At 51.7% G+C, this 27,103-nt stretch overlaps 1 protein-coding gene across 7 annotated transcripts in view; it reads left to right on the forward strand.

The window, feature by feature from the left end:
- The first annotated feature begins 1,024 nt into the window (after positions 1–1,024).
- The window catches only part of NPRL3 (NPR3 like, GATOR1 complex subunit), a 31,992-nt gene continuing 5,913 nt past the window's right edge, over positions 1,025–27,103 (forward strand). For 2 of the 7 annotated variants that reach the window (XR_004312730.1, XR_004312729.1), the window contains exons 1-8: positions 1,025–1,434; positions 4,470–4,539; positions 10,233–10,362; positions 11,656–11,730; positions 15,990–16,143; positions 17,241–17,322; positions 24,426–24,563; positions 25,473–25,629. Coding sequence is in view for 3 of the 7 variants with exons in the window: in XM_032460715.1 (XP_032316606.1) it covers positions 1,317–1,434; positions 4,470–4,539; positions 10,233–10,362; positions 11,656–11,730; positions 15,990–16,143; positions 17,241–17,322; positions 24,426–24,563; positions 25,473–25,629 (924 nt within the window). In the remaining 4 variants the exon portion in view is untranslated. Of the gene's footprint in view, positions 1,435–4,469; positions 4,540–5,522; positions 5,585–10,232; positions 10,363–11,655; positions 11,731–15,989; positions 16,144–17,240; positions 17,323–24,425; positions 24,564–25,472; positions 25,630–27,103 lie in introns of those variants that run through there. The other 5 variants (XR_004312727.1, XM_032460715.1, XR_004312728.1 and 2 more) reach the window with 4 other exon arrangements.

Below are 27,103 nucleotides of genomic sequence, written 5' to 3' on the forward strand. Positions count from 1 at the left end.
ATGGAATTGCTGGGTCAGATGGTAACTCCATGTTTAACCTTTTGAGGAACTTCCAGACTGTTTCCCACAGTAGCTGCACCATTTCACATTCCCGCACAGTGTCCACAGATTCCAGTTTCTCCACCTCTTAGCCAACACTTGTTATTTCGCTTATCGATTATAGCCATTCTACTGGGTGTGAGGTGGTATCTCTTTTTGGTTTAGATTTGCGTTTCTCTAACAAGCAGTGATGTTTAGCATATTTTCACATGCTTACTGGCCATTTGTCTTAATTTCGAGAAGTGTCTGTTCACGTCCTTTATCCGCTTTTCAATTGGTTACTTGCCTTTTTCTTGTTGAACTGTAAAAGTTAAAAAAAATTCTGGATACAATTCCCTTATCAGATAAATGACTTGTAAATATTTTCTCCCATTCGGTGGGTGCTTTTTTCAAAAAACATTTTTTATTGGTTTATAATCATTTTACAAAAATGTTGTGTCAAATTCCAGTGTAGAGCACAATTTTTCAGTTATACATGAACATCGTGGGTGCTTTTTTTAACTTTTGGGGTGTTATCCTTTAAAGCGTAAAAGTTTTTAACTTGATGAAGTCCAATTAACTATTTCTTTGGTCGCTTGTGCATTTGATGTCATACTTTAGGAACCACTGCCTAGTCCCAAGTCACGAAGACTCACCCTTGTGTTTTCCCCGTGTTTCACAGTGTTAGCTCTTACACTTAGGTCTTTTATCCACTAACGTGATTTCTTCAACCTACTTTATATTTCTAAGTTTGAACTCTCTGCCCAAAGCAACTGTTACTTATATAACCTAGAAAAGTTAAGTTGAACCGAAGGGTTAAACCGACCCCAGTTTCTTATTCACGTTGCTAGTGGTTCTCTTCTCCCCACACGAGGAAGGAGCGGCCACACGCATGCGCGTGAGCATACCGCCGCAGAGACGGCCTCGCGCCTGCGCACTCGGCAGCCTGCGCCTGCGCCAACGCCTTCGGTCCGCGCGCAGGCGTCTTCATAGGTTTGCCGGGACCTAGCTCAGAAGTCTCGCGAGTTTGGCCGGCGCTTTAAGTGGCACGTAGGTTGGTGGACTGTCTGGTACGCTCCGTCAGCCTGGCTCCGCTCACCGCCCCCCTGTCCCCGACGCGTCTTTCTCAGAGCCTCTCCGCCCCGTCCTGTTCCCTTCGGAGCCCCCAATCCATCACCCGTCTCCCTCGGAGCCCCTCTAGCCCCCGGCCCGTTTCCCTCTACGCGCCGCCGCCCTTGGCCCATCCTCGGCTCCCCACACCTTCCCTCGCCCCGACCCCTCCCCGGGCCCCTGGCGGGATGGGTGACAACACCAGCCCCATCAGCGTGATTCTGGTGAGCTCGGGGAGCAGGGGCAATAAGCTGCTGTTCAGGTACCCCTTCCAGAGAAGCCAGGAGCACCCGGCGTCCCAGACAAGTAAGTGGGCGCCGGGCGGAGGGCCCCCACCCCCACCCCCGGGCGCGCCGGCGGGCTGCTTCCCTCACAGTTGACAGTGAACCCTGTACTTGTTTCTTCTCCGCTTCGTACAGGCGATGCCTTCTCACTGTAGTGTTTGGAAAGTATAGGAAAAGTGAAAAAAAAAAAAAAAAAGGAAAATCACTCTTAGTTTCAACATAACAAAGCCACTCTTGTTCACGTTTCATCGGTGTTTCTAGCCTTTTAAAAGCTATATAAGCGCTATATGAATGGATTTAGCTTGTAAAAAGTATGAAATCCACGTATACCTGGAATTTTCTTTGACCACTGCTCCCCAGTTGTGGTCGTCCTCCCCCACTGCAGGGATAACCACCTACCATTTTGGTAATTGTGCCTCCTGTACAGAGACACCAAATATGTATCCATAGAAAAATAGTGTATTGCTTTTGGGATTTTCCCCTCACATAGATGCATTTTCTGTAGCTCTTTTTCCCATTGAACAATCTGCCTTGGAGCACTTTCCAACCAAGTAAACAAATCATCCTCACTCTTTGTTGGTACCAACATACCCTTTCCTTGTGGTTGGAGATTTAGGTTACTTGCAGCTTTTCACTGTCATGAATATGCAGTTTGTAGTTTGTAGAATTTTAAAAAGCACTTTAAAATTTTTAGTATGGCACAAAGTTTTAAAGATACAAAGGGGTTTAGGTTATGAAAAAGTTATTTCCCATCATTGGCTCCCAGCCACATCCCCTTGTAGGGCCTGATGCAGTTACCATTTTCCTGTGCATCTTTCTGGAACCTTCTGTGTCCATACAAACATATACACACATTATTTTATTTTCTAAGCACAAATATACACTACACACTGTTCTGCCGTGTTGTTTTCATTTTCTCTTTACATCTTGGTTATAGATTCAGAGTTATAATCAGAATCATGGGAGCAACACACTATGATTTATTCATCCAATCCTCTGCTACTGGGCATTTAAGTTGATTCCAGTCTAATACCGTGTGAATGTCCTTTATGTATATATTTTCATCCTGCAGAATGTAGGATCATTTCCCAGAAATGAGATGGTTTTATCCAAGGGAAAATGAGCATGTGTATTTTTAATAGATTAGATTTTTCTATGTTTTTTCATCAGACAGGTGAAAAATCGTATCTGATAGTAGTTCTGATGCGCATTTGTCTTACGATTGAGGTTGACTGTGTTTTCCTGTTTTCAGAGCCATCTGGATTTCCTTTTTAATGAGCAACCTATTCATAACCTTTGCCTAATTTCCTCTTAGGTTGTTTGATTTTTTTTCCTTACAGATTTGAAAGAGCTTTTTATATATTTAGGATAAAAATAGACTTCTGTGACAAAGCTTTATACCCTTAGCCAGTTTGCCTCTGAGCCTAGATTTTTGTGGAGTTAAGTTTCCAGTCTTTCTTTGTGGTTTCTGAGTTTTGTTATACATAGAAAGGCCTCCTGCTCTCCAAGAGTGTTAACAAAAAGAGTCTCTGGTGTTTTCCTGTGGAACATTTATTGTCTTGTTTTTAAACTGTGTTTACTTTGGTGTGAGGTGGAGGCTTCTACCAGGAGCTGGTCTTTTCTGGGCACTTGCTGAGGGTTTCGTGTGCCCCCATTGGCTCCTGGAGCCCTGTGCACCAGGCACTGTGGTGGGTAAGGAGGAGGTGAGAACATGGGTCCCATGGCTGGAGAGGGCTGGTTCAGGAGCCAAAATGATTTTCTCTTCCATATGGCTTCCTAGTCCCGACATCATCTGATGGGAGTAATTCACCTCGCTCCTACTGGTTAGTTCCACTGGCCTCTATCACATACTTAATTCCCATGTTTATCTGAGCTTATTTTTGGCTTTTCTTGCCTCTCCCAAGGCTCTGTCTTTCTGTGTGTGGGCACCACACTGGTGGGTTACTGTGACTTCATACCCCGTTACACCACACAGTCGGATCAGTCCCTCATTGCTGTTCTTCCGAATCACTCTGGCAGTTCTGCTCACCGTTCCCTGTAAACAGTAGTATTGACTGCATTAGGCCCCTCCCAGGCCATTGGCGGTGTTTTGGAGGCCACATTAAACCTGGTGATTCAGTGGGAAGAAAGGGCATCTTTATGTTGAATTTCTTGTTCAGGAACAGTCTGTCCCCTTTTCATTCTCATCTCCCTTGTTAGCATTTTGTTGTCTTCATGGGCCTCTTACGTCCTTAAGTCTGTAAACTTTATTTCTCTAGTAACAGGTTGTGTTTTGTACAGGAGGATGTTGGTATATGGAAGTTTAAAAATTCTTTCTTTTACCTATGCTTTTTGCAACCTAGTTGCCATCATACACTAGTGATGAGGGGGTGTGTGTGTGTGTTTATATAGAAACCCCCCCTTTTTTTTTAACTTAGTAGCCAAAGCATTTCCCATGTTATCACAACTTATGGGAAACCATAATTTAAAAAAATTTTTGTTATAAAAATAAGTAATATGAAATTTGCATTTTAACCATTTTAAGTGTACAATTTGGTGGCTTTAATTACATTCACTATAATTAATTTGCTATATTGTACACCCATCACTACTGTCTATTTTCAAAAATTTTCATTGCCCCAAACTGAAACTTGTACACATTAAGCAATAACTCCCAGTTTCCCCTGCCCTCAGCCTCTGGTAAGTGCTAATCTACTTTCTGTTTCTGTGCCTGTTGTAAATACTGCATATAAGTGCAATGTTCGTCCTTTTGTGTCTGGTTTCTTAGCGTGATGTTTTCAAGTTTATCCACATTGTACTATCCACAACATCATCCCTTTTAATGGCTGAATAATAATTCCATTGTGGGCATATACCACAGTTTAGAAACCATCACTATTTTTTTTAAACTGAGGTACTGGGGATTGAACCCAGGGCCTTCTGCGTGCTAAACACGCGCTCTAGCACTGAGCTGTACCCTCCCCACCAGAAACCGTCACTTTTAGTGTCTCCACAATCATCCTGTATGTGGATGGATCCTGTTTTCTTAGCTTTTCTCCCCCTTTTGCCTTCTCTCAGGTAAGCCTCGTAGCAGATACGCTGTCAACGGCACTGGAGACCACGCAGAGGACCAGGACGGCGACTCCAAGTACGGGCTCTGTAGTCACGCCAGGGCAGGCACAGCCCCACCTCCTGTTGACCCAGCTGTTTTCTCCCCTGAAAAACCCAGTGTTCTTTGTTTCCATTTGTGGGTGTTTCAGGTAGCACAGAGCTGGGGGGATGTTGCCAGCCTCTGGCTTGCTGCGTCATTCGGTCCCATGTTCCAGCTGTGGGCTGTGCGGTGGGTAATGCAGGTTGGAGACCAGGTGAGACCAGAAACATGGAGGACAGCAGACCCAGTGCTGTTCTCAGACCTTATTCCTCATGCGCGTGCCCAGAGGTCAAATGTAGGTACTTGGGTGCAGCGCAGCCTGTCCGGGTGGTGGTGTGGACTGAGAGCCAGAGCTGTTCTGACCCTTGATCTTCTCGGCCCAGATGAAAGGCAGGTCCTGGCCTTCCTGTGTGTGCTTCCTGCTTCTCTCTGAGAAGTGCTATCAGGATGGCCACCACCAGAAATGGCCACCCCTGCCTTCCTATGTTCATTTTAAAGCTTAGTGAATGGTAACACAGGCCCAGACGAAGGAGGAAAGATTGTAAATTGCCTGTCCTGGGTCCCCCTGAACACAGCGGAGGCCTGTGTGAGGTTATGGATGTGGCCCTACTGTCCATGGGAGCAGAGCCGAGGCCCCTACCCTGGGTCTGGCTGTGCGGTGTGCTAGTGCAGCTCCCCTCAGCCCTAATGTGGCCACCATGTTGAACGTTGTGTGGTTTTTATCCTTTTTGTAAGGATGTCAGGGGCCTCTGGCATGACCAGTAACTATCTTTGAGGGGAATGGGCTTTGGCGGAGGGCCCGGCAGGAGAGGGCAGGGGTGTGGGGGGCTTTAGGCATCCCGTGGATCATTCTGCTCAACACAGAGCCCTGTGGATGTCTGGTCCTTGAAAGTTGGCAATAGGGAGAAAACTCTTGTTTGTTCCTGACCCAGTGAGCGTGTTCTGTCCTCTACCTGTGTCTCAGGCAGTTTGAAGAGTCCTGTGGAGGCCAGCGACACCAGTTCCTGCAGTTCCAGAGGCTTATGATGAAGTGACTGTGAAGGTGATTTCTAGGGAGTTCATTCAGTGCTGAGCGCAGTGAAGGAAAGAAACTGTGGGAGGGAGTGAGACCTTCCGGGTCTCTCGGGGTCACAGATTGACTTGTTCCCCAAGGAGAGCTGGGTCTCCTCAGACTCTTGTTCAACTTAAGGATGATTCTACTGGTGATTTTAGCACATTGTGGCCCTGAGGATCCCACTCCCCACTGCACACTGCAGAGGTGCAGGGTGATACCGCGAGCTGGCCCGGCCCAGACGTCTTCCTGGAGCAGTGCTGTTCCTCTTGCTTGTCTGTCATTCTCAAAGGTGCTTTTTCTTCTGGAACCAGTGGATGTTCCTGCTTGTCAGTTTGCCAGATTGAAGCCACATTGAGAGGCCAGGTAGATGACCTCTGAGCTTAGTGGTGGCCCCTCAGAGCAGTGAGGATGCAGACCTGTGCTGCTCGGCATTAGAGCCACTGGCCGGTGTGGCCTTTAAATTGAGTGGGACTGAAATGGAATAAAATTAGAAATTGAATTCCTCAGTTGCAGCAGCCACATTTCAGGTGCTCAGTGACCACATGTAACCAGTTGCTCCTGTGGTGAATGGTACAGATTTAGAATCTTTCTATCACATAGAAAGATATTTTGGAGGCACTGGCTTAGAGAGCAGGCTTGTTTTATGAGGTGAATCATCACAGTGATGTGTTTCAGGGTATGAGAGTCGACTGCTACATTTTTTTAAATCCTTTTCTAAAATTCAGTAGGGAGAGAAGAAAATGGATAATTGTCCATTTTCTCTGAGACTTGAAAGTCAAGTTTAGAAAAGGTGCTGTGTTCCTTTTGGGGGCTTGGCCTTGCAGGAGTCGTGACTGAGATGCTCAGTGGCGTCATGCGGTTTTGATAAGCAAGGCCTTTACCTGTGAGGACCACATTTGATCTTGTTGGCACAGTTTCAATAGAAGATCGATACTTGTGTGCAGGCGTCCATCTAGTACGTGTGGTGCTGGGCTCTGACCCAGGTCTTCCAGCCTCACTCTGGCTTCTGGAAGCTGACTCATTCTTGCCCAGCCAGTGTCCAAACATGAAGATTTGAGCTTTAGTGAGAAGACTATGTGGTGAGTCTTAACACTTGGGGAGTGTTTGGTAAGTGGCTTAGCCTTGACCTTAGCAGTTAACGCCGAATGATGGTACTTCTGCCAGACCTTAGTGCTGTGTTAATAAAACGACTTTTAGAATCAGTGTATTTTTGTTTGGTCTTGATGGTTCTGTACCTATCTCAGTGAGCCTGAACTCCAGTCAATGGGTGGTTGGCTGCAGGGCAAGACCACGACTTCTGCCCCCTCCTGTGTCTTTCTTGGGATGGTACTGAGCTCCTGAGTCCCTCAGTGTTGGAGAAGGCTAGCGAGGCACACCGGCTGTGGCTCCAAGCTCACTGCCCCAGTTCCCCTAGAGTTCCCAGGCTTACCCCAACCCTTGCCCTTTCTCCACTGGAGTTAGTTAGCTGTTTCATGCCACCTGAGAGCCAGGATAGGTTGGCTGGCACTGGGGACTTCTGGGACCAGGACCAGGCATGCACCCAAATCCCCTCCTCCAGTCAAGCGCAGCACCCCGGGAAGGTGGTAAGCAGGCAGGACCAGGGTTGCTGCTGCCCCACCAAGAGAGACTCTTGATCATTGCTCTTTGCCTTCATTTCTCAGAGGGCTTTGGTGGGGGTCTCTCCCAAGGGCTGGGTGTTCAGTGTGATGCTTGGGCTTAGGTGCTGTTGTGTGAGCCCATCGGAGGCAAAGACCCTCCCTGAGGTTTATATGGCACTTCTTCAGGGGGCAAGGATATGGCGAGACCCTTCTGTCCTCAGGGCTTCCCTTCTGGATGCTGCAGGTGCCCAGTGCATCTGTGAGCCTCTAGAATTAGGCGATGGTGGGAGGGAGCGGGATATGGGCAGAGTTGAACTCCCTTCTGTGCTGTCCCTCCCCCTCTTTTTTTAGCCAAACCAGCCCCGTTCCTAAATGTCTCAGTGGGAATGGAAGGTCTTGGCTTGTTTTCTAGCCGGGCTGGTTCATCTTCCTAAACGTGTTCTTTTTTTAAATCTGTAAGTTATTCCAGGAATGTTAGTTGTTGTAACAGCTATTTTATTGTGTATTTACCAAGCCTTTCACCATTAAAACAAAGGAAAAGGATTTTTGTAAATTTTGGAAACAACAAACAAATGTTGTCACTTGTTTTTGTTTCAGTTTGCTATTTATAGCAGTGATGTCGCCAACAGCAAATCTCATGGTATAACTCTGTGTCTTTGTGTGTGTTGTGTCAGCAGATACTAAAGATAAAGCCACTCAAGTGTTTTTTTTTATCATAAATGTGTAATACTAAGCTCTGGTGAGTGGATTTCTGTGTGGGCCAGACTTACTCAGACAATGCAAAGTGGCAGTGGGCCCTCCCCAAGTGGCCACTTAGGGCAGTGTGGCTCTTACCTTGAACAGTGCAGGGCGTTCTGGTTGGCCCTCACAGACCCTGACCTCTCTGGACTCAAGTAGGGAAGCACTTTTTGTTGGGCTCTTGGACGGGTGCCTTTGGATTTGGACATTTATAGACATGAACTTGGCCACAGCTGCGGGCCTCTGAATCTCAGGACCCATCCCCTAGCCCACTTAGGTCCCTGGACTGGTGGCCAAGGGCCAGGCTCAGGCCCATCAGAGCAGAGGTTTTTAGTGGAGATTTTGGGATATCACAGGGAAAAGTGAACTCTCTTGGGTGGTGGGAGGTTGTTTTTCTCTCTGTTATCTTTATGTCCCTGAGTCACTGGGTGGCAGAGTAGAGTGCTGTTTGTTACAACAGGATGGTGACTGTGGGCACTGGACCAGTTGCTGGGGCAGCAGCCTGTGTTAGGGCTCCATCACCCTGGGCCGTCCCTCCCCATCACTGTGCCCTCAGACAGGATTACAGGGCAGAGTGAGCCGCTGAGAGTTTTCAAAGAAAGCATACAATGCTTCTGGTCTGAGACACTGGAATCTTCCATCTCTGATTTAATCACTCTGGAGAGCAGTATTCCAGGGAAGGAGAAACCCACCGTGGGAGGCCAGGGGCTCAGGCTGCGGGCCTCACATTTCCCAGAATGTCTCTGATGACATCAGTGTGGGAAGGTGTGGCTGCAGTCCTGACTGTGTGAGAGGCAAGGCAGCCCACTCTGACCAAACCCTTTGTGTGGGGCCACAGGGCAATCTTGCACACCTAGAGGACCATGTTGGTCCTGGAGGAAGGCTGGACACCAGCGTGACCCCCACCCTGGGCATTAGCAGATCTTAGCAGATCCCTGCCTGCTGGTGGGGGGAGGCTTAGGAAGTGCTACCGCTGCTTGTCTGTATTTTATTTTGTCTTGTGTTGGTTGAGTGTGGCTCGGCTCCTACTGCAGGGGCTCCAGGTCCCTCCTGCATTGGGTATGAGCCCTGCCATTTGCCAGGAGCCCAGAGTGCATGGCTCCTTCCTAGATCCCTTTATCCCAAGGCTTGTGCTGTCTCAGAGTTGACTTGAAGATTGGCAGCAGACCTTCCCTTTTCTCCGGAAGATGGAGGTTCCGGAGCTTGCCTGCCCTCCCCCAGAGTGAGGTTCTCCTGAGAGAAGTGTCTGGTGTGGTGCCTGATTCACCAGAGCCCCTCAGGAAGGCCCAGGACTCATCCTGAGTGTTTGTCCCCCACAGACTTTTCAGAACTGTTGGAGTCTCCCTGACCAGGGACAGAGTGTGGCCCTGGGGGAGCTGGAACCCCCTGCCCAGCTCAGTGTGCCCTCCAACCTGGATGTTGGAAATGCTTCCCCAGGTGGAGAAATGAGCACAGGACTTGTCTGCCTTCTGGCTCCAGATTAGACTGGGTGCATCAGTGTTTCCGGAGTGGACCCGCACCCCCCCGCCCCAGCCTGGGCTCTGAGATAAGAGTGACTGCACTCTCCTCCCTGTGGTGACTCTCTTATCCAGATCCTCATGGTCAGGAAGGAGATGTGAATGTGCAGATGCACCTGGAAGAGGGGTGACCTGGCAGTTTTAGAGGGATCATATCCAAATCTGCTCTTACACACACCCCGGCCATTCCCCCTCCTCCGTGGTGTCCAGTCCTGTGCATCCCTATGTCCACATCAGTCAGTGGGTCTTCAATCTTGTGCATCTTAGAAGTTTCTTCCCTAATAAATACTGGAAGGTTTAAGTGTTCAGGATGAGGGAGAGACGGGGCAGCCGTGCTGTGAGGGGAGTCATTAGTGCTGTCCCCTCGGCCTTCACACAGTCCTGAGGGGTGGGGGTCCTGGGCCAGTTGGGAGAGGCTGCCATGCCTGTAAGCCTTAATGAGGGCCCCTGGGGCAGTGCAGCTCCAGCTGCTGTTCCTCTTCTCAAAGCAAACTGCACCTCACTCCTTCCTGCGTTTCCTGGAGCATGCCCAGAACTGACAATGTGTCCCATCGGAGCTGCTCATGCCTTTCACCTTGCAATTCTGGTGGTTCTGTGTCCCTGCTTGCAGTGTCCCTGCTTGCGGGGATTGCTTCAGAGAGGTGGCTGATGAAAGCTTCCAGGTCAGCGGTGGGGGCAGAGCCCCCTCCCACAGAGCTGCTGTGTGCTGAGACCCCCTCACCCTCAAGGTCAGCAATGGCACTTGGTTAACTTACTTCTATTCTCCATTTTTTTAATTTGAAGGTTTTCAGATGTCATTCTGGCGACAATCTTGGCAACCAAGTCTGAAATGTGTGGCCAGAAGTTTGAACTGAAGATTGATAACGTGCGTTTTGTTGGGCACCCAACGCTGCTGCAGCATGCTCTGGGGCAGGTATGGCCCTCCCGGAGCTGGGGCTCACCCCAGGTGGGCGCACGGGCTCTGGGGAAGGCAGCCCCTTGCAGCAGACCCCATCCGGCACTTGCCCAGACACACATCCTCATAGGCCCCTAGGGTCCAGCAGAGGAGGAGGTGGGCATCCTCGCCCTGGGGTCTCAGCCTCTGCCCTTAGCGTGGGCTGTTTGCGGTCTGCATTTCTACTGACTGGCCTTCCCTTTTACATAGAGGGAAGTTTACAGATTTGATGGGGGAGGCGGGGAGAATGAGTTCAGCAGGGTTTATCAGAGTAATGTAAGCATTTCTTCTCACCTATTAAATGATACCATAGTCAATATTATTAGTAACTTAGCTCTTCCTGATGTGTTAAACCTGCTATATGCATTCTCTGGTAAAGTCTGAATGCGGTCACCCAAGGGAATTTGCCAGTCCTTTGAATACAGGTGGAATCAGCGACAGCGTCACTTAGGTTCTGAAGGATTTTGATGTGACAGCGTAAGATTTAACTCCACTTATCTGATTCAGAAATGGTGTGAGAGTCTGTGATATGTTCCTCAGATCCTCCTCATGGCATAGCCCGTATGTACGAGGAGCTTCTGAGACAGCTGGAGATGCCCGGAGAGGGGCCATGGCTGGGTACCCAGCCCCGTGGTAGCAGCCTCTCTGCTCAGACAAGGCTCAGCCCTACTGATGGCCTGTGGGTAGTGGGGGAGCTTTAGCAGCCTGCTGACAGTCCTCACCTGCAGAACCTCCTGGAGGGACAAGGGTGGTGATAGGCCTTGTGGGGGTGGTCTAGGGGGAGTGGGCCAGGACTCCTGTGCCCCCTGGTGGCAACATTTGCAGGCAGCTTGGTGTTTCAGGCCTGGGCTGGCTGGCAGTCGTGTGTGTCTGCTGGGTGGGAGCAGAGGTGGCCTGGGAGGACTTCGGTGGACGCAAGGTGGCGGGGGGAAGGGAGGGTCTGGGCAGGAAGCACTCATCCACGTGAGCCCCTCTCCATCCCTTCTCCTTTGTGCACCTCGCTCAGCTCACTCTAGGTGACCTGGGCAGTCTGGTCACTTTGGGTCACAGCACTGACCTTCCTACTCTTTTCTCCACTGTGACTCTGCCCATGCCACCAGCATTTCCCTATACTGAGGCACTGGCCATTTCTCAAAGACGCTTGGGCTGGGCTCTCTGTTTCTCTGGTTCTGCTGTATTCTGGAACATTTTCCCCACCTGAAGTAGAATAGCTCTGTGTTGCTTTTCTTGGGCCATGGTGACTCATTCATTAGAACTGTGCCTCTTTCTCAGGTCTCCAAGACAGACCCGTCTCCAAAGAGGGAAGCTCCCACCATGATTCTTTTCAATGTGGTGTTTGCACTTAGGGTGAGTGTGAAATGGTTGAAGGGCGCGGGCAGATCAGGGAGGAGGGCCTGGGAGGAGGAGTGGGAGGAGGGGGAAGGGTAGCAGCTCATTTCCTGGGACTGTGTCTTAGACTCAGAGCTCAGACCACTGTGGGCACGGCTCTAGCCCCTCCTGGGGCACTGACCCCTCCTGGGGCTCTGGAAGAATCTACCCTCATTGTTTCCCTCTTTTTTTAAAAAAATAAAATATACATAGCATAAAATTTATCATTTTAACCATTTTAGAGTGATATTTTGGTGGCCTCTGGTACCAATGCTGTGTAACCATCGCAACTATCTAGTTTTCACTGCCCCAGAAGGAGACTAGTTTTTCACCATTCTCTTCCCTCCCTCAGCCCCTGGAAACTACCAGTCTGCTTTCTCTTTCCATGAATTTACTTATTCTGCATATTTCTTATAAATAGGGTCCTATAATATGTGACCTTTGGTGTTTGGCTTCTCACTTAACATGATTTTGAGATTCATCCATGTTGTAATGTGTATCAGTACTTGATTCCTTTTTATGGCCCAGTCATATTCCGTTGTACAGATAGAGCACACTTGGTTTATCCATTCGTCTGTTGGTAGACTTTTGGCTATTAAGGACAATGATGTTAAGGACTTTTTTGTACAGTGTTGTGTGGACACGTGTTTTCACTTCCCTTGGGTGGACACCTAGGAGTGGAGTTGCTGGATCACGGGGAAACTCTGTGTTTAACCTTTGGGCGAACCAGCAGGCTGCTCCATAGCAGCTGCACCATCTCCCATCTGCGTCTCCCCTGCCGTGCATGAGGCTTCCAGTTTCTCCACATCCTTGCCAGCACTTGTTATGTTCTGTTGTTTTATAATTAAGCCTAATTGTTTTCTTAAAACAGTTCTCAGCCCTTTCTGAAGTTGTGTTTTTACTAGGTATAGGAAATTTCTTTTCAGTAAAGCTGTCAAAATACAAGGAATCCAAATAAACATAAAAAGCACCCCTGGGTTAAGGACTGGCTTATCTTGTGGAGGGACTTTGAAATTTAGGAAACTTACATTCAGTGCTGTTAGATAGCAGCATTCCTCAGAAGCGCCCCACTATCAGTTTTCACCACAGGATCCAGTAGACCTTTCTGGCTGGACACACGTGATCTGCATGACGGCTTTTGTACAGAAGTGTCAGCGAGGAAGTGACAGGTCTCGGTGATGAGGAACTGTGTGCTCTGGAACCTTCGGGATGGCAGAAGTGAGCCCGGGCAGGAAGGGAACCGGTGGCATCAGACGCTAGGCTCCGTCTCAGTGCTTTTTCCCACCCAGGCTGTTTTGGTGTGGAGATGTTCTCTCTTGAACGGTTCAGAATTAAAATAACGTGAGCGAAAAGCTCCTAAATGGGGCTTTCTCCATTCTGCATGGAGCTTCATTTTTAAAACTGCCCCCCTTTTTGGTAAATAAAGAGCTGTGAGTAAAAAGAGAATGATCTGTTCATGGTGGCTGTCCCTGGGCTGAGGAGCCCAGAGGAGAGCTTTGCTTTCTGCTCAGTGCACTTTTACAGTGTCTGCATTTTCATGGAATCCTTTCATTGTTCACATCATCACACAATCCAGATACCCACACAGAGGACTTAGTTAGGAACACACAAGCCAAAACCATGACCAGCACAGTCCCTTCTGTCAGCGCTGACAGCCCCTGTGGGATGGGCTGAGAGCAGCAGGCCCTTGTCTCTGGGGAGCTCTGTGTGAGAGCAGCATGTCTGACACCCTTGGACAGGACAATCAAGGAGACAGGCAGATATTAAAGTTGTACAAAGATTTTTATACTAAGAAGTAGGCTGGAAATAATCCTGGTACCTGGTGGTTGGGGAACGATTGGACAAGGTGGTGGTTATTATATCCTGGCATGTCCTGTGGCCATTAAAAGATGAGAAGTAGGGGTGCAGCTGGAACCAGGAGGAGCCACTTTGAAGCAGTAGACTTCAGATCACACAGGCCATGTCAGGCGGGGGAGAGATTTTAAATAAGGTAAAGGGTGGAGAAGTTTTTTATTCTTCTTTTCAGTAGTCGTGTAAAAATGTACACTGTTTTTACTTTGAAACGCTTTAAACAAACCCCACCAATGACAGTAGATTGCTAACCCTTGTGCACTGTCTCTGAGGTCCCACACCTGCCACCTTTGCACCCTGGCTCCATCTGCTCCCAACCTCGTTGCTCCAGTATTTCAAGACAAGTCTCAGACCTCATGTCTGTTCACTCCTGCACACTTCAGAAGGGATCTCTGTAGAAGTGTGGACATTTATTTTATATCACACCTGACAAAACTTACCATAAGTTGGCATCTAGCACCTGGCCCACTGAAGTTCCCCATGTGCCACAGCGCTTTTCCAGTTGGCCTGTCTGAACCGGCGTGAGGCCCAACTCACACGAGCTTGACGGGTTGTGTCTCAGGCTCTGCCTTCTGGGATGCTCTCCTCCTCTGTCCCATGGAGTGGTCCACGGTCTGACCCATCTCAGTGTGCAGTCAGACTTGCTCCATGTCCCTGTGTTTCCTGCAAACTGGGCTTGAGCTCTGGAGGCCTGACTGTATTTGGGGACGAGTGTTAAGGGGTGAGAAAGTCTCACAGGTGATGCCCTGCACTTCATGCTGCTTCACATCCTGTGCAGGGAGAGTGGGGTGTTTCTCAGAGCTTCCACTCAGGGCTGGTACATCCTAGATGGTCACTTTCTCAGCGTGACCACATGTAGCCCAGGTTCTGTGGGCACCCTGAGCGGTGCCTGTCCTGTGCAGCCACTTGGGACACCTGGGCAGCCTTGGTCAGTGCAGGTCGTCTGGCTTGGCCTTGCTTGTCCAGGACTGTGAGCGAGTGGGGCCGGGTGTCTTACTTGGGACACGGTCATGCCCCAGCCACTCAGACCTCTGATAGAGGGCCAGGCTCTCTGGAGTGACTGGATTACCGCTTCAAGGGAATAATCACATCACAGATCATTCTCCTCCCTCTGCTTTGCTGGTGAGAGGACTTTTACACAGATTCTTCTAAAATCTAAAACTGGAAAAATTTTGTCTTGAGGCCATTGTATATACCCTGTAACCCAGACCCTCCAGTCCTGTGACCTTCTGGGGACACTGTTGAGGACCTCTCCTTGGTGTGTAGGGGCAGGGCTACTGCCCATTATGGGCATGGCGTGGAGTCAGCGCTCAGGCCTCTCCCCAGCACAGGTGTGCTTCCAGGTGTGAGTTCTGCCTGTGAACGTGAGATCTGCTGGGTGTTTAGAATGTGTCTTCAACTCCAGGTGATGCAGGTGTTCTGAGTCAAGGTCAGGTTTTGGCCCAGAGGTCTGGCTGTGGACAGTCTGTGGGCTGGGCCCTGCCTGCCAGATAAGCAGGAGGGGAGGCAGCACCCGGGGTTCTAATCTGCACCACCCGTCCCTCCTCCCACCTGCACCAGCAGGGTGACTCAGCGTCCCCGTGGCCTGCTGGGGTGCTGAGTCATGGTGGGCCGGTTATCTGCCTCTGCTCCACCCTTGCCCTGGGTGGATGCACCAGCCCAGCCTGCCTGTGGCCCCTGATAGGTCCCAGAGTCAGCAGAGGGGTGCAGAGGGAGCTTGGCCGGGGGCTGGGGGTGGGTGGTGGTGCCTGGAGCCTGTTGGCTTCTGTTAGCCATGGTCACTTCTGCTCGAAGAGCTTCTGATCCTGAGGACAGAAGATCCTTATTGAACAGTCTGCCTGATGCTTCTGTTTCTCACACCATGTGTCCCTGTTTTAATGTGGGCTGTGTGGCCCAGTTCTCAGTCAGTTTTGTCCACCAACACTCAGCAGTGCACTGGTGACCGCAGACACTGCCAGGGGCCTTGCTCTGAGTGAGCTCTGTTCTAAGCACTTGACTAATAATTGGTGAGGGAGATGCCACTGTTATCCTCGCTCAGCTGGGAGCCTGTGACCCAGGGTCAAGCAGCAGGCGAGTAGTGGCCACTGGGCTGCCCCTGCCAGGCCCTGAGTGGATGCCTTCCTGGATGGCCCTGGCATGGCGCTCCGAGCACGGGGGCGTTTCTCTGCCTGTTCAGAATGCCTGTGTTCTCCCTCCTTCCCCATGGGGTCCCACGGAGCCCTCTGTGCTGCTGTCCAGGCAGCCGTTCCCAAGGTTGGATGTGACAGGCTAGCATTTCTGGGGACTGGTGACATGGTGGCTCCTGGAGGGGCCTGGGGAAGAAGAGAGAGAGGGAGACTTACACAGTTCAAGTTGCTGTGTGTGCCCCCTGTGTGCGTCTCCCGCAGGCCAACGCTGACCCGTCAGTGATAAACTGTTTGCACAACCTCTCCCGACGCATTGCCACCGTGCTGCAGCACGAGGAGCGCCGCTGCCAGTACCTCACGCGGGAGGCCAAGCTGATCCTCGCACTGCAGGATGAGGTGTCCGCCATGGCTGATGGTGAGTGCGGGCCAAGGCACTGGGAGGTTGCACCATCTTCATGCTCCCACAGGACACAGCTGAAGACCCATGGACCCATGTTCCAGAACTGACGTTCCCGCAGTAGTTTCCCAACCCAAGTCGTCCTGCCTCCGCAGACCGCTGCACGATGGCTCCGGCCCTGGGGCTGCTGGATGGTTTCCCTGGGGCAGGAGGGCGTGCAGAGGGGCCAGTGGGAAGATCAAGGAGGTGGGCTGTTTCCAGTTCTTTGCTTTCAGCTAAATTGAGGGGAGACCTAATTGAGCTATTGACCAACCAATTATTAAAGATAATTTTTGTTGATAGAGCACACTATAAACACATCAGAGAACAGAGGGACCCCCTCCCCATAACAAACTCTCCGCCTCTGTCTTCTCAGGTCTGCATCTCTAATGAAAGAAAACTAGGAACAGGTTTGAGGTGAACAAGTCTAATGTTAGCAATAAGTAAAAGTAGTGATCACAACACGTGAACTAACCCAATCTGCATTTTCAGTAAAAATTTGCTTTTGATGTTTGACACTCAGTTGTCAAAATGTGGACTATATTTCTGTTTTGGCCATTGATGTGCTAATTAATAACAATCTAGAAGTTTTGTTTTTTTAAAACATTCCTTTTATGTTTGTGACTTTTTCACAGGAAATTTTTAAAAGTTCAGTTTAAGTCTGTATTTTTTTTGTTTAGAAAATTTATTAGAAAAGATGAATGAAAGACTCTGTATCATAGAAGTAAACTGCATTAGCATCAGTGTGCAAGGGAAGGAGTGGGTGAGGTACTTGGTCCTGAGGTAGAAGTGGATCTGTTGCCTGTGGGAGGGGCTTCAGGGTGGCTGGTGAAATGGTTTGTCCTTGCGGTGCCTGTGGCTCCAGGGTCGGGTGGGCCCAGTAGTGATGGATGAGTACAAATATTCTACACAGAGATGGTCCAGCCGATCAGTGGGAAAGGTCCTGATGTTTGGTTTAAAGTCACTTAAAATTTTTTTTTAAGTTAAACTTGTTTTTAAAGGTGTTTTCCCTTCCAGCCTCTGCAAGCTTCCTTGCTGGGCAGGTTCTGAATCTTTCTGTGTTACAACTCTTACAGCAAATGATGGTCCTCAGTCCCCATTCCACCACATCCTGCCCAAGTGCAAGCTGGCCAGGGACCTCAAGGAGGCTTACGACAGGTGAGACAGGTGTACCTCCTCCTACTGGGCCTCAGTCCTGGGTCTCGCTACCTGAGTGCTGTTGGCCAGTGGGACTCCCCTTACTGGGTGCTGTGTTCCTGTTGCGCCCTGAGGTTGGGGAGAGGACGGGGACCTGCCAGCCCCTTGCTGAGTGGTGTGTGCCTGGCTGGGATTGTCACCTCTGGGCCTCTCTTTAACCAGAAAAGGAACCCGTGCAAAGTTATACACGGGAGCCTGAAAGTGCTTCTGAAGCCTGCAGTGCGAGGGGAGGTGAGCGTGGGTCGTGCCCTGTCCCAAGTCCACCTTCATTCAGCTTGTGTCACTGTCACCACTTCACCCTTGAGGAAACTGAGGCTCAGGGTGAAGCTGGGGTTGGCCCTGCTCCCCCTGCTCTGGGATCTTGGGGGTTTGGGGCTCTGAGCGTGTGAGGGCAGCGGGCGTTAGAGACAAGTGGGCACCTCATGGTCCTGTTTGTATTAGTGGCTCAGCACCAACTCTAAACGTGGACAAGCAGAGCACGTCTTTTCTTTTTAAGAGTTGTCCAGGTAGCTCTGACCATTGCTCCCTGGGTACATGGCAGGGATAGGGTTGGGGGCCGTGGCCCAAGTGACAGCCGGCCTGGCCCTCTGCCCTTCCTTGCACCTGGCCTGGGGATTCACTAGGGGCCACTCACGGCTGAGGGGACCTTGCAACACTAGGCACATAGCTGGACAGACGTTGCACAGGTGAGCAGGTGCAGGCCTCTTTCATCCGCCCTTTCTTTTCCACATTCTCTCCCCTCGCCTGCCCCGGCCTTCTCAGGGCTTCACTCTGTCCGTCCAGGTGGACCTGCACTCCCTGCTAGAGAGGGGCCTGATCTGAGAGCTATGGACGTGATGGGTTTTCCAGATCCTTTCCTTTTTTTATGTTAGTATCTTCTCTGATTTCACCAATCATGAGTTTATTATAGACTATTAGGAAATGTAGAAAAGTATAAAGGAAATAAAATCATCTATAATCCCATAGCCAGTGATAATCACTATGATGCTTTGGTAATTTTCCTTTTTCTCTTTTTTTTTTTTAAAAAACTTGCGCTTTTGGAAAGGTCACCTGTCCTTCGAGTCTGAAAGTCAAAGTGTCAAGTTTCTTCCCGCTGCACCCCTACTGGGTTCCCTTCCCGGAGGCGGGATGCGTGTGCCAGGCAGCCCCGTACTGTGTGTCTCCTTCACAAGCTGAAGGTCCGTGTGGGCAGACCTGGCTGGCTTTCTCCCTTTCACGGTGGGGACACACTGCCTGCATGATTTGCCTTTACTCCCTCAGTTTAGCGTGCAGCTTAGACTTCTGTCTGTACTGGGAAAGGAGAACAGACTTCTTTTACCTGCTCCACGGTTGGCCTGCCCCTCCCTGGGGCATCAGTTGGCTCCAGCTCTTGCTGCTGTAAGACATGCTGCTCAACCACATGCGTGTCATTTTTTGTGAGTGCCCGTACACGTGTGAGATAAATTCCTAGAAGTGGAGTCCTGGGCTTAGTAGGGAAAATGTGCTTGTGATGTCGGTACGTTTCCCTCTGTAGCTCAGTCTGCACTCCCCTCAGCAGCAATGAGTTCTGCCCACACTCTGCGAGCTTTCAGGTTTTACCCACCGCAGTGGGTGGACAGTCAGTGCAGCTTTATCTGAATGCAGTTGTGCATATCCTCACATGCATCCGTGAGCGCTCTGCTCAGACCCCTCACCGGTTCTCTGTTGGGAGGCTTAGGTGCCTCTGTGTAGGAGGAGAGCTGTGCTTTGTGATACATGGCATAGCCAGGGATTCCAGGTCTTCATCTTGGTGACCCCTGGGTATTAGAGGACCTCCAGAGCAATGTGAAACATCCTTTGTTGTGTGGTTGTCTTGGCTTGTGGTCCCTCCTACTCTGAAGAACTCTCAGTGAAGCCTTGATTATTAACCCAGTACAGACTTGTAGCCTGACCCTGTCTTTTTATCCCATGTGATCACATTGACGTTCTTCTGTAGTAAGAGAATTGCTGCCCTCGGGTCTTGGGTTGACTGGTATCAGAAATCCTTTCCTTGGGAATTGTTGCTTTTTTTCTGCTTGGGAATTTGATGCCTCAACTCAGACTACAGGCAACATTCAGGCCAACTTGGAGTTAAAATAAAAAGCAAACCAGAACCAGATTCTATGATTCTGAGTAAAGAATGAACTGTGATTTCTTAGGTTTAAATTGTGTTGGAAAGTTGGAGAGAATGAGACCCTGGAGAGTTTACTTCCTTCATTATCTGCTGGGCCTGCAGCCGCCCAGAGCTTGGGACCGCCCAGTGCTCTCTCATGGCACCAGTTTCAAGGAACAGGAATCAGAGTTATTGGCAAAAACAGCTTCCAGGGTCCACCGTTCAGCACTTAGCTTCCTGCCAGAGCCCAAGTGTTCTGCTGTGTCAGTTTCCTCCAGGCGATCCCCCACCTCTCCCTTCCTATTCCTAGTCCCCACTCTGACTGGTCCTGGGTCCTGGGTTCCAGGTCTCGCTCCAGGGAAGCCAGCGATGCTTCTCCAGCAGGAGTCCCAGGGGCAGCAGTGTCCTTCCTATACCCTGTCCCAGCCTAGCAGCAACGACTCTGAGACTGCCCGGGAGCCCTGGTCTGTGGCCTTGCCTCTAACCCATGAGGTCCACGTTGGCCTTGAGGGTCTGGCCTGACCCTCTTCTGAGTGGGCTGCACCTTGGAGCTAAGAAGGGAGCTGAGTTGACATTACTGATGAAGTGCAATAGAACACGGAGCTGCTTCCTTGTGGTGGAGACGTGCTGACAGGTCCCTGGGAAGGCTTTTTCTCAGAACAGAAGTGAGAGTTCAAGGGTGAGGTGGGGCTTTTCAAGGGAATGGTTCTGGAATGGCTGTTTTAATTAAAATCCAGGTTACGGTGTGGCTGAGGGGCCTGGTGGCCTCATGCCCTAGGACCTATGTGACTGAATATAGGCTGGCAGTGTGAGTCCCTTGGGAGGCTGCCTCAACTTTTCCAGCACCCGTGTCTCCCTGTGCAGCTTGGTGACTTGAATGACAGCCTCCCAGGAAGTCAGGGATGTCCTCTCACTCTGTAACATGGCCCCTGTGCTCGCTGTGTGGTCAGAAGAACGGGTAAGGAGTAAGTAGGAGTCACATAGGTATGGGGTCCACAGGGCCTGAAGAAGTGTTTGTTAAAATGGTTCTCAGAGTTAACAATGCTCAGAGCGTGGGGGTGGCTGCCCAGGGCCTGGCCAGGTGGATGGTGTTGGGCGTGCTGGGGACTCTACACCCTTCTCATTGCTGCCTCACCCCAGCAGCCTGTCCAGAGCAGGGGTGGTCACACAGACACTTCCGGGAAAATCTGAGGAATTTTAATCCCTGTTTCCATGACATGCACCTGCATATAAACTTTAGTTTGAAATTTCCAGGTTGGCCTTTTGGGCCCACCCAGACCTCTAGGATCCTGTGCAGAGTCCCACTGTACGTAGTAGGGAGCCTGGCTGTGTTTGGGACGAGAGGGAGCAGAGGGTACAGGGCTGGCTTTGAAGGTCTCTGGCCTGGGGCAGGGAGAGGGTGACCAGTACGAGAGCAAAGGAGGACATTAGGTTCAGAACTGAAATCCTCTCTCAGAAACTAAGGTGGAAGGCAGTGGGATGAGCTCGTGCACAGCCCCACCTGGGGGTGAGAGATAAGAGCTTGTTTTCAGGGCCGTGTGTAGCCTTGTGCTCTGTCATCCCTCAGGGCTTGGGCTCTGGAGGAGCATCTATCTTGAGTCGCAGGCAGGGTGGGGCTTGCCCATCTGGCCCTGAGCTGTGTGAGGGGCTGGATAAGCCTCCCTCCAGGGGCAGTGTTTTTCCTCCAGTGTCCCCAGACCAAGCTGTCAACTGCCTTGCAGATGGAAGTGCAAGCTTGTAGGAGCCTTTTTGGGCCTGGCCTGCTAGAGTCTCAGTCTTAAAAACAAGGACAAACCTTTCTCTCTCCTTCTCCAGAAAGACTTGAGCACAGCTCCAAGCTCCCCTCTTGCTGTGAGAGGTTTACAGGGCATCACCCTCCTGTGCAGCACCCTCCCTCCTGGCTTGTTCCAGGGTGTTCCAGGGGTTCGCCTGGGCCTGCAGCTGGCCCTCGGGTGCTGCTGGGGGTGCCCTTGGGGTCTGTACCTGCAGAGCTGGGTTGGTTTATAAGGAGGCGCCAGCCTCAGTGCCATGTGCCCCATAGGAGGAGGTGACCGATGTTGGGAAGGTGGAGTGAAGTCTTCTGGAAACTAGGGAACCGCATAGGCGTGTCTTCCCCCACAGAAGGGGGCCCCACACCAGCATGTGCACCAGACTGTGTGGCCAGGGCTCTGGGAACAGATGGTGTGATGGAGAGCCCACACAGGCCTCACCTCCTTGTTTCCCCCTTACCCACATCGGGCCCTTGCTGTTGACTGTCCGTGAGGCCCATCCGCAGCACACACCCCCCACCCCACATCCTCCTTTACTGCCCCTCTTCTTATGGCTCCCCAGCGTCTTATGTTCACATGCACTCTGCTTACCATTCCCTGTATCTTTCTCGGCACCGCCAAGTGGGAGCCACCCAAGTACAGGTGTAAGTCGTACCCCAAGAGCCTGAACCAGAGCTGGAGCCTCCGCTCATGCCAGGGGCTGGACGGCTTGCCCACAGCATCACTGGGCTCCTGAAGGGGCAGAAACAGCGACATTTGAAATGAAGGGAATCTCGGTGTTTCCTTCTGACTCTGTGCTATTCCGACAGTTGCTTTGAGCCATGTCTTACAGAGGACAGCTCAGAAGTAGAAAGACCTTGACTTTCAATCCACCAGCCTTTCTGAGCAGGTGTAAAGTGAAGTGGAGGAGGGACTGGCGCTGTTGGCCCCAGGTTTCCTCCTCCTCTTCTACCCTTCCATAGACGGGTGCTCAGAGCGTAAAAATTGCTCCATCAGGTGGAGCAATTAACCTGGGTCCCATGGGCAAATCTGTTGTGGCGTGACCTTTGATGACTTAAGCGCCTGTTTCTCAGGGTTTGATGTGAGCTGTCCACCCTGCAGAGACCCTTGGCCAAGGAGAGGGGTGGCTTTGGGAGCTCCATCTGCTCAGATGTACTTGCTTTGCACCCAGTTCTGGGAGAAGCCAAGAGCAGTGTCCTTTGGTAGGACCTGGGGAAAGACCCAGGGTCTCGTCCCCAAATTGTGACCCTCACCAAACCTGATCATGGGTTTCACCCTGAGGGGCTGTGGCATCAGCAACAACCCAACCTTTGCCTTCCAGACTCAGCCACAGCCTGCAGCCCCACCCCTGCAGTCTGGGGCGTTAGACCGTCCCTCAGCGGGGCTCCTCAGGGACGCAGAGACCTGAGAGAGTGGCCTGGTTCTCCCAGCACCCTGGTGGAGGGACAGGCAGAGGGAGCAGACACTGGTGTTGGCAGGAGTTTAAGCAGTAGTTGAGGCCACAGATGTGCTGTATTCTTGCGCTTTCTCTCCCCATCACCTGTTCCCTGCTCAACACAGTGAAGACTTATTTTTACATTTGACACTGCTCACTGTAGATTCTGCGAGCCCTCTGGGCGGTCCTGTGGGAACTGCTTGGAGTTTCAGGACAGAGGCCATAGGAAAGGCCTGTGGGTGCAGAGCGAGGCCTACGGGGCCGCCTCCCAATACCATGCATTGGTATACCTGGTGCTCTGAGGCCTGGATGAGGCGGCAGCTCCACCCAGCCTCCCTGGGCCTCAGCCTGCCCACACTAGGTTGGGGCCAGCCAACTGGGAATAGCAGAGCGGAACGGGCACGTGATAGGAGGGCACCCAAGGGCAGAGCTGGGTCAGAGCATGCTGGGCCTTGACTGGGGTGCAGATCCCCCACCCTCCTCTGCTCCAGCAGCTCCTCCACGTTGACACTGGGGGCTCTGGGCACTAAGCACTAGGGCTGTGCCACCAGCCCGTGGCTCCAGCTTTGTGTGTGGTCCCCCATGCAGGGCCACTAGGAGCCCATTCTGTGGGCAGGGGCGTCCTGAGAGGTTGTTCACCCTGAGTGGTCAGCATTCCTTGGGCCCTTTCTTCCCTCATTGAAAAAATGCTGATTGGTGCCCCCATACCCTACCCTTTACCAGCCATGCAGTGAGCAGCGCACTTTGTGACTGAATCTGGTCAGGAAACAGCATTAACCAGCAGGCAAGTGGTCGTCTGGTTGTCCAGTACGAAGGACACACGTGAGCAGTTAACAGCCTGTGAGGACAGGGCTGGGGTCAGGGTTCACCCCACTGAGGTCTGAAAGCAGGAAGGAACCTTGGAATAGCTGAGGACAAGCTTGTGAGTGAGGGCAAGTAAGGGCCCTGAGGACAGCAGCGTGGCCTGTCCAGCTGGACTCAGTGGGGTTAGGAAATGAGGTTGGAGAAAAGCAGGCAGATCACACAAGGCTCCTCGCATTCTGGGATCTTGGCTGGGACTTCTGAGGTGGGAGCCATGGGTGTCTGAGTGGAGAGGGTGGATGGAGGGATTGGAGCTGAGATGGTCTAGGCTTTGTATGTCCCTGTGGTGAAGCAGACAGGATTATGGGTGGTTTGAGGTTGGACGTGAGACACGAGGGTCAGGCTTGTGTGGTTGGGCCTGAGCAAGATTAGGGCCTGAAAGAACCAGCGTGCCGTCACCAGGGCGAGGAGCAGAGTGTTTAAGCCCAGGCTGCCTTGGGTGGCCACATGGAGCCCCTAGTGGCTGCTGCTGCCATCTGTGTGCTCCTCTCTGGCAGAATGTTCTGGGGGCCTTTTTGGAGTCAGATCCTGCCCTGCCTGGCTGACCACCTGTGTCTGGGCCTTCATCAGGTGTGCAGGGGCCCCCGCCATGTGCAGAGGAGGCCTTAGAACACCCGGGACAGAGACAAAGGAAGTTTCCCTTGAGCCCTGGCACTCTGGTTGGACCACAGATTCCAGGGCTAGTCAGAAATACAAATTATGTGTATGTTTGTGTTACATTTTTTCTCTTAAACATACTGAGATCTGGAAAGATGCTTTCTTGCCCTGGAAGTCCCCACCTGCGGCATTCTCTATGTGCTGGGAGGGAGCACCCTCAGTGGGGTTCTGTGCTGTCTGTGTGTGTGGTTAGAAGTTGCTGTGTGGACAGCTGATGGCCCGCTCTCTGCAGCCTCTGTACGTCCGGCGTGGTGCGGCTCCATGTCAACAGCTGGCTGGAGGTGAGCTTCTGCCTGCCCCACAAGATCCACTATGCGGCCACCAGCCTCATCCCCCCCGAGGCCATTGAGCGGAGCCTGAAGGCCATCCGGTGAGTGCCTGCCACCGCCTGCACACACGCCCTGCAGGGCCCCTCTTTTTTGCCTGAGATTTATCAAGGGCTTGGTTCCCAAAATTGTCTTTTCCTCTTCCTGCCACGGAAATCAGGTAGGGCTGTACTCTTTATAGAGTAAAAACACATGTTTTTGTGTCCAGTTTTGTCCAGAGATGACCCCAGGTTTCCCCTGGGCCCTCTCAGCACGACCTTGGTAAGTGGGGCTCAGCTCGACGTCCCAGCCTCGGGCCTGGGGAGGGCTGTGGGGCTGAGCCATCACGGCCGGACATTGACCACCAGCAGGATTGTGTCTCATGGTGTTACTCACCGGATCTCCTGCACTTGAATCAGAGCTCATGGGATCTCAGTTTCTTAGTTTAACTGATTTCCTGCAAGGAAAGAGCTGAGCCCTCTGTTTCCTTAGATGTTTTTTAACTAAAAAAAGAAATCTGGGCACATTACAGAAAACTTTGAGATGACAGAAAGCAATGCACTGCGTCACCCAGGCCCGTGTGCCAAGTCCCTGTCTTTCCTCTTGGGGTCCTTGCTCAGTATATTTTTAGGTCGGTCTAGTCATAGTCTACGGTGAGGGTTTTGCTTTTCCCATGTTTAGGACTCTTTTCTTAGAAAAGGTTCTCAATTTTTCAATCAGCCAACGTTTTCTGGGCAATCCCAGAAGTGGGAGTGAAGTTGGGTTGCCAGGTCTTCCTTGGTTTTGTTCTGATTCATTTTTTCCTGAGGGTTATGGTGATTCTTGCAGATTTTTAAAGGCCTCTGGACACAGCACTGTCTACTTCCTGCTGAGGCCTCTTTGCTCTGAGGTTCTGTGCCTGTGGGCTCCAGGTGTGTACCTGGTGCAGGGCCTGAGGTTTGCTTGTCCTGCTCACCTGCAACTCTGCTCCACAGCCCGTACCACGCCCTGCTGCTGCTCAGTGACGAGAAGTCCCTGCTGGGCGAGCTCCCCCTGGACTGTTCCCCAGCCCTGGTGCGCGTGATCAAGACCACATCTGCCGTGAAGAACCTGCAGCAGCTGGCCCAGGATGCAGACCTGGCCTTGCTGCAGGTACCCCTGGGGGCCTGGGGACACACCCTGGGTGGAAAGGATGGGCAGCAGGGAGGGGCTGGGCATCTCAAAGTAGCCACCTCATGCTGCTTCCCGACGGTCTCTGTCCAGCTGAGGCTGCTGCATGGCTGCCATCATGGTGGGTGGATGTGGGGTTGGCTTGAGGCTCTGGAATCAGTCAGACCTGGGATCAGGGCTGTGGGACCAACTTCCTCCTCTGAGGGTTTGGGGGTGGGTGGGCAGTGAGGCTGCAGCAGAGGAGTGAGGCTGTCCCGGTGCCAGGTGACTGGGCTGCACAGAACCAGATGTCAGGGCTGGGTGCTTGTGGGGTTGAGCAGGTTACCATACCGGTGGCCTTGACCACCCTGTCTACGTGGGTGTATGTGTGTGTCTGTGTGTGGGTGCACTTGCACTTGGGCTTGTGTTCTGCATGGGGCCACTCCCTTTCTGAACCCCGTCCTTGTGGGCTACCTCCCTCAGCCCTGGCTGTGGGTCTGGTTGGAGGCTGGACAGGGGCCAAGGGTGTGAAAGCCGCAGGGAGAAGTTAGAGGCCTGGGGCAAGAGGTTTTATATGTGACAGCCTGAGGATTGACCCAGGGTCTGGAACACAGACACTGGGTGGCCGCTAGAGGGCAGCAGGTCTTGGCTCAGAGACCAGCAGCTCCCACAGAGGCCCAAGGGCGGAGCTTTCCCAGGCCAGCCAGCCTGCCTGGGCCCTCAAGGGAGCCCTTGGCCTCTGCTCTTTAGCAGAGGGAGCTTATCCCCCAGGCCTGACTCTCAGGCCATTTTTTCCCAGAGCAGCCTTTTTGGATCCTGTCATCCAGAATAAGCCTTTCCCCCATCCCTACCCCATGACCTCTGTCCACTCCCCTGGGAGTGTTTATCAGACTCTGCCTTGCTGGTTCATGTGGGCCACCGGCCTGGATGGCACCCAGCGAGGACCATGTCCTGCTTGCCTTCATAGTGTCCACGGCACACAGAACCTCAGACATGCGCACTGCTCCACATGTACCACCGAACTTGTGACTGGTACTGGCCAGTTGGCCGATGCCTGTGGGTGTCTGCTGCTCTGGAAGGGGCTGGCCCTCCCTATCAGCTGAGGCTGCCTGGCATGGCATCTGCCGGGACTCTGTGCCTCACCCCTGCTGGCAGTCTCCTTGGACAAAGACAAAGCTCTGATGATGGCCCCGGCCTTTCCAGGGAGACTTGCCGGTACCTCCGTGCCCCTCCCCACTGAACCCAGTGCCGGTCAGGTTTGCTGCTGGCTTGGGTGTGTAGAAGCCTCCCGAGCCTCTGGGACTGCTGCTTCCTGCCACAGACAATTTAAAATTATTCATGTTGCATCCCAGGCAAAGAGGCTCTACCAGCAAGTATACTGGAGCTTTTTTTTGTCATGATAAAACTAGTATGGTCTTTCTCATAAAAATTCAAATGTCACAGAAATTATAGACATGAAAAGAGAAAGTCCCCACAA

Source organism: Camelus ferus, chromosome 18 (genome assembly GCF_009834535.1).
Source record: "Camelus ferus isolate YT-003-E chromosome 18, BCGSAC_Cfer_1.0, whole genome shotgun sequence".
Taxonomy (NCBI): domain Eukaryota; kingdom Metazoa; phylum Chordata; class Mammalia; order Artiodactyla; family Camelidae; genus Camelus; species Camelus ferus.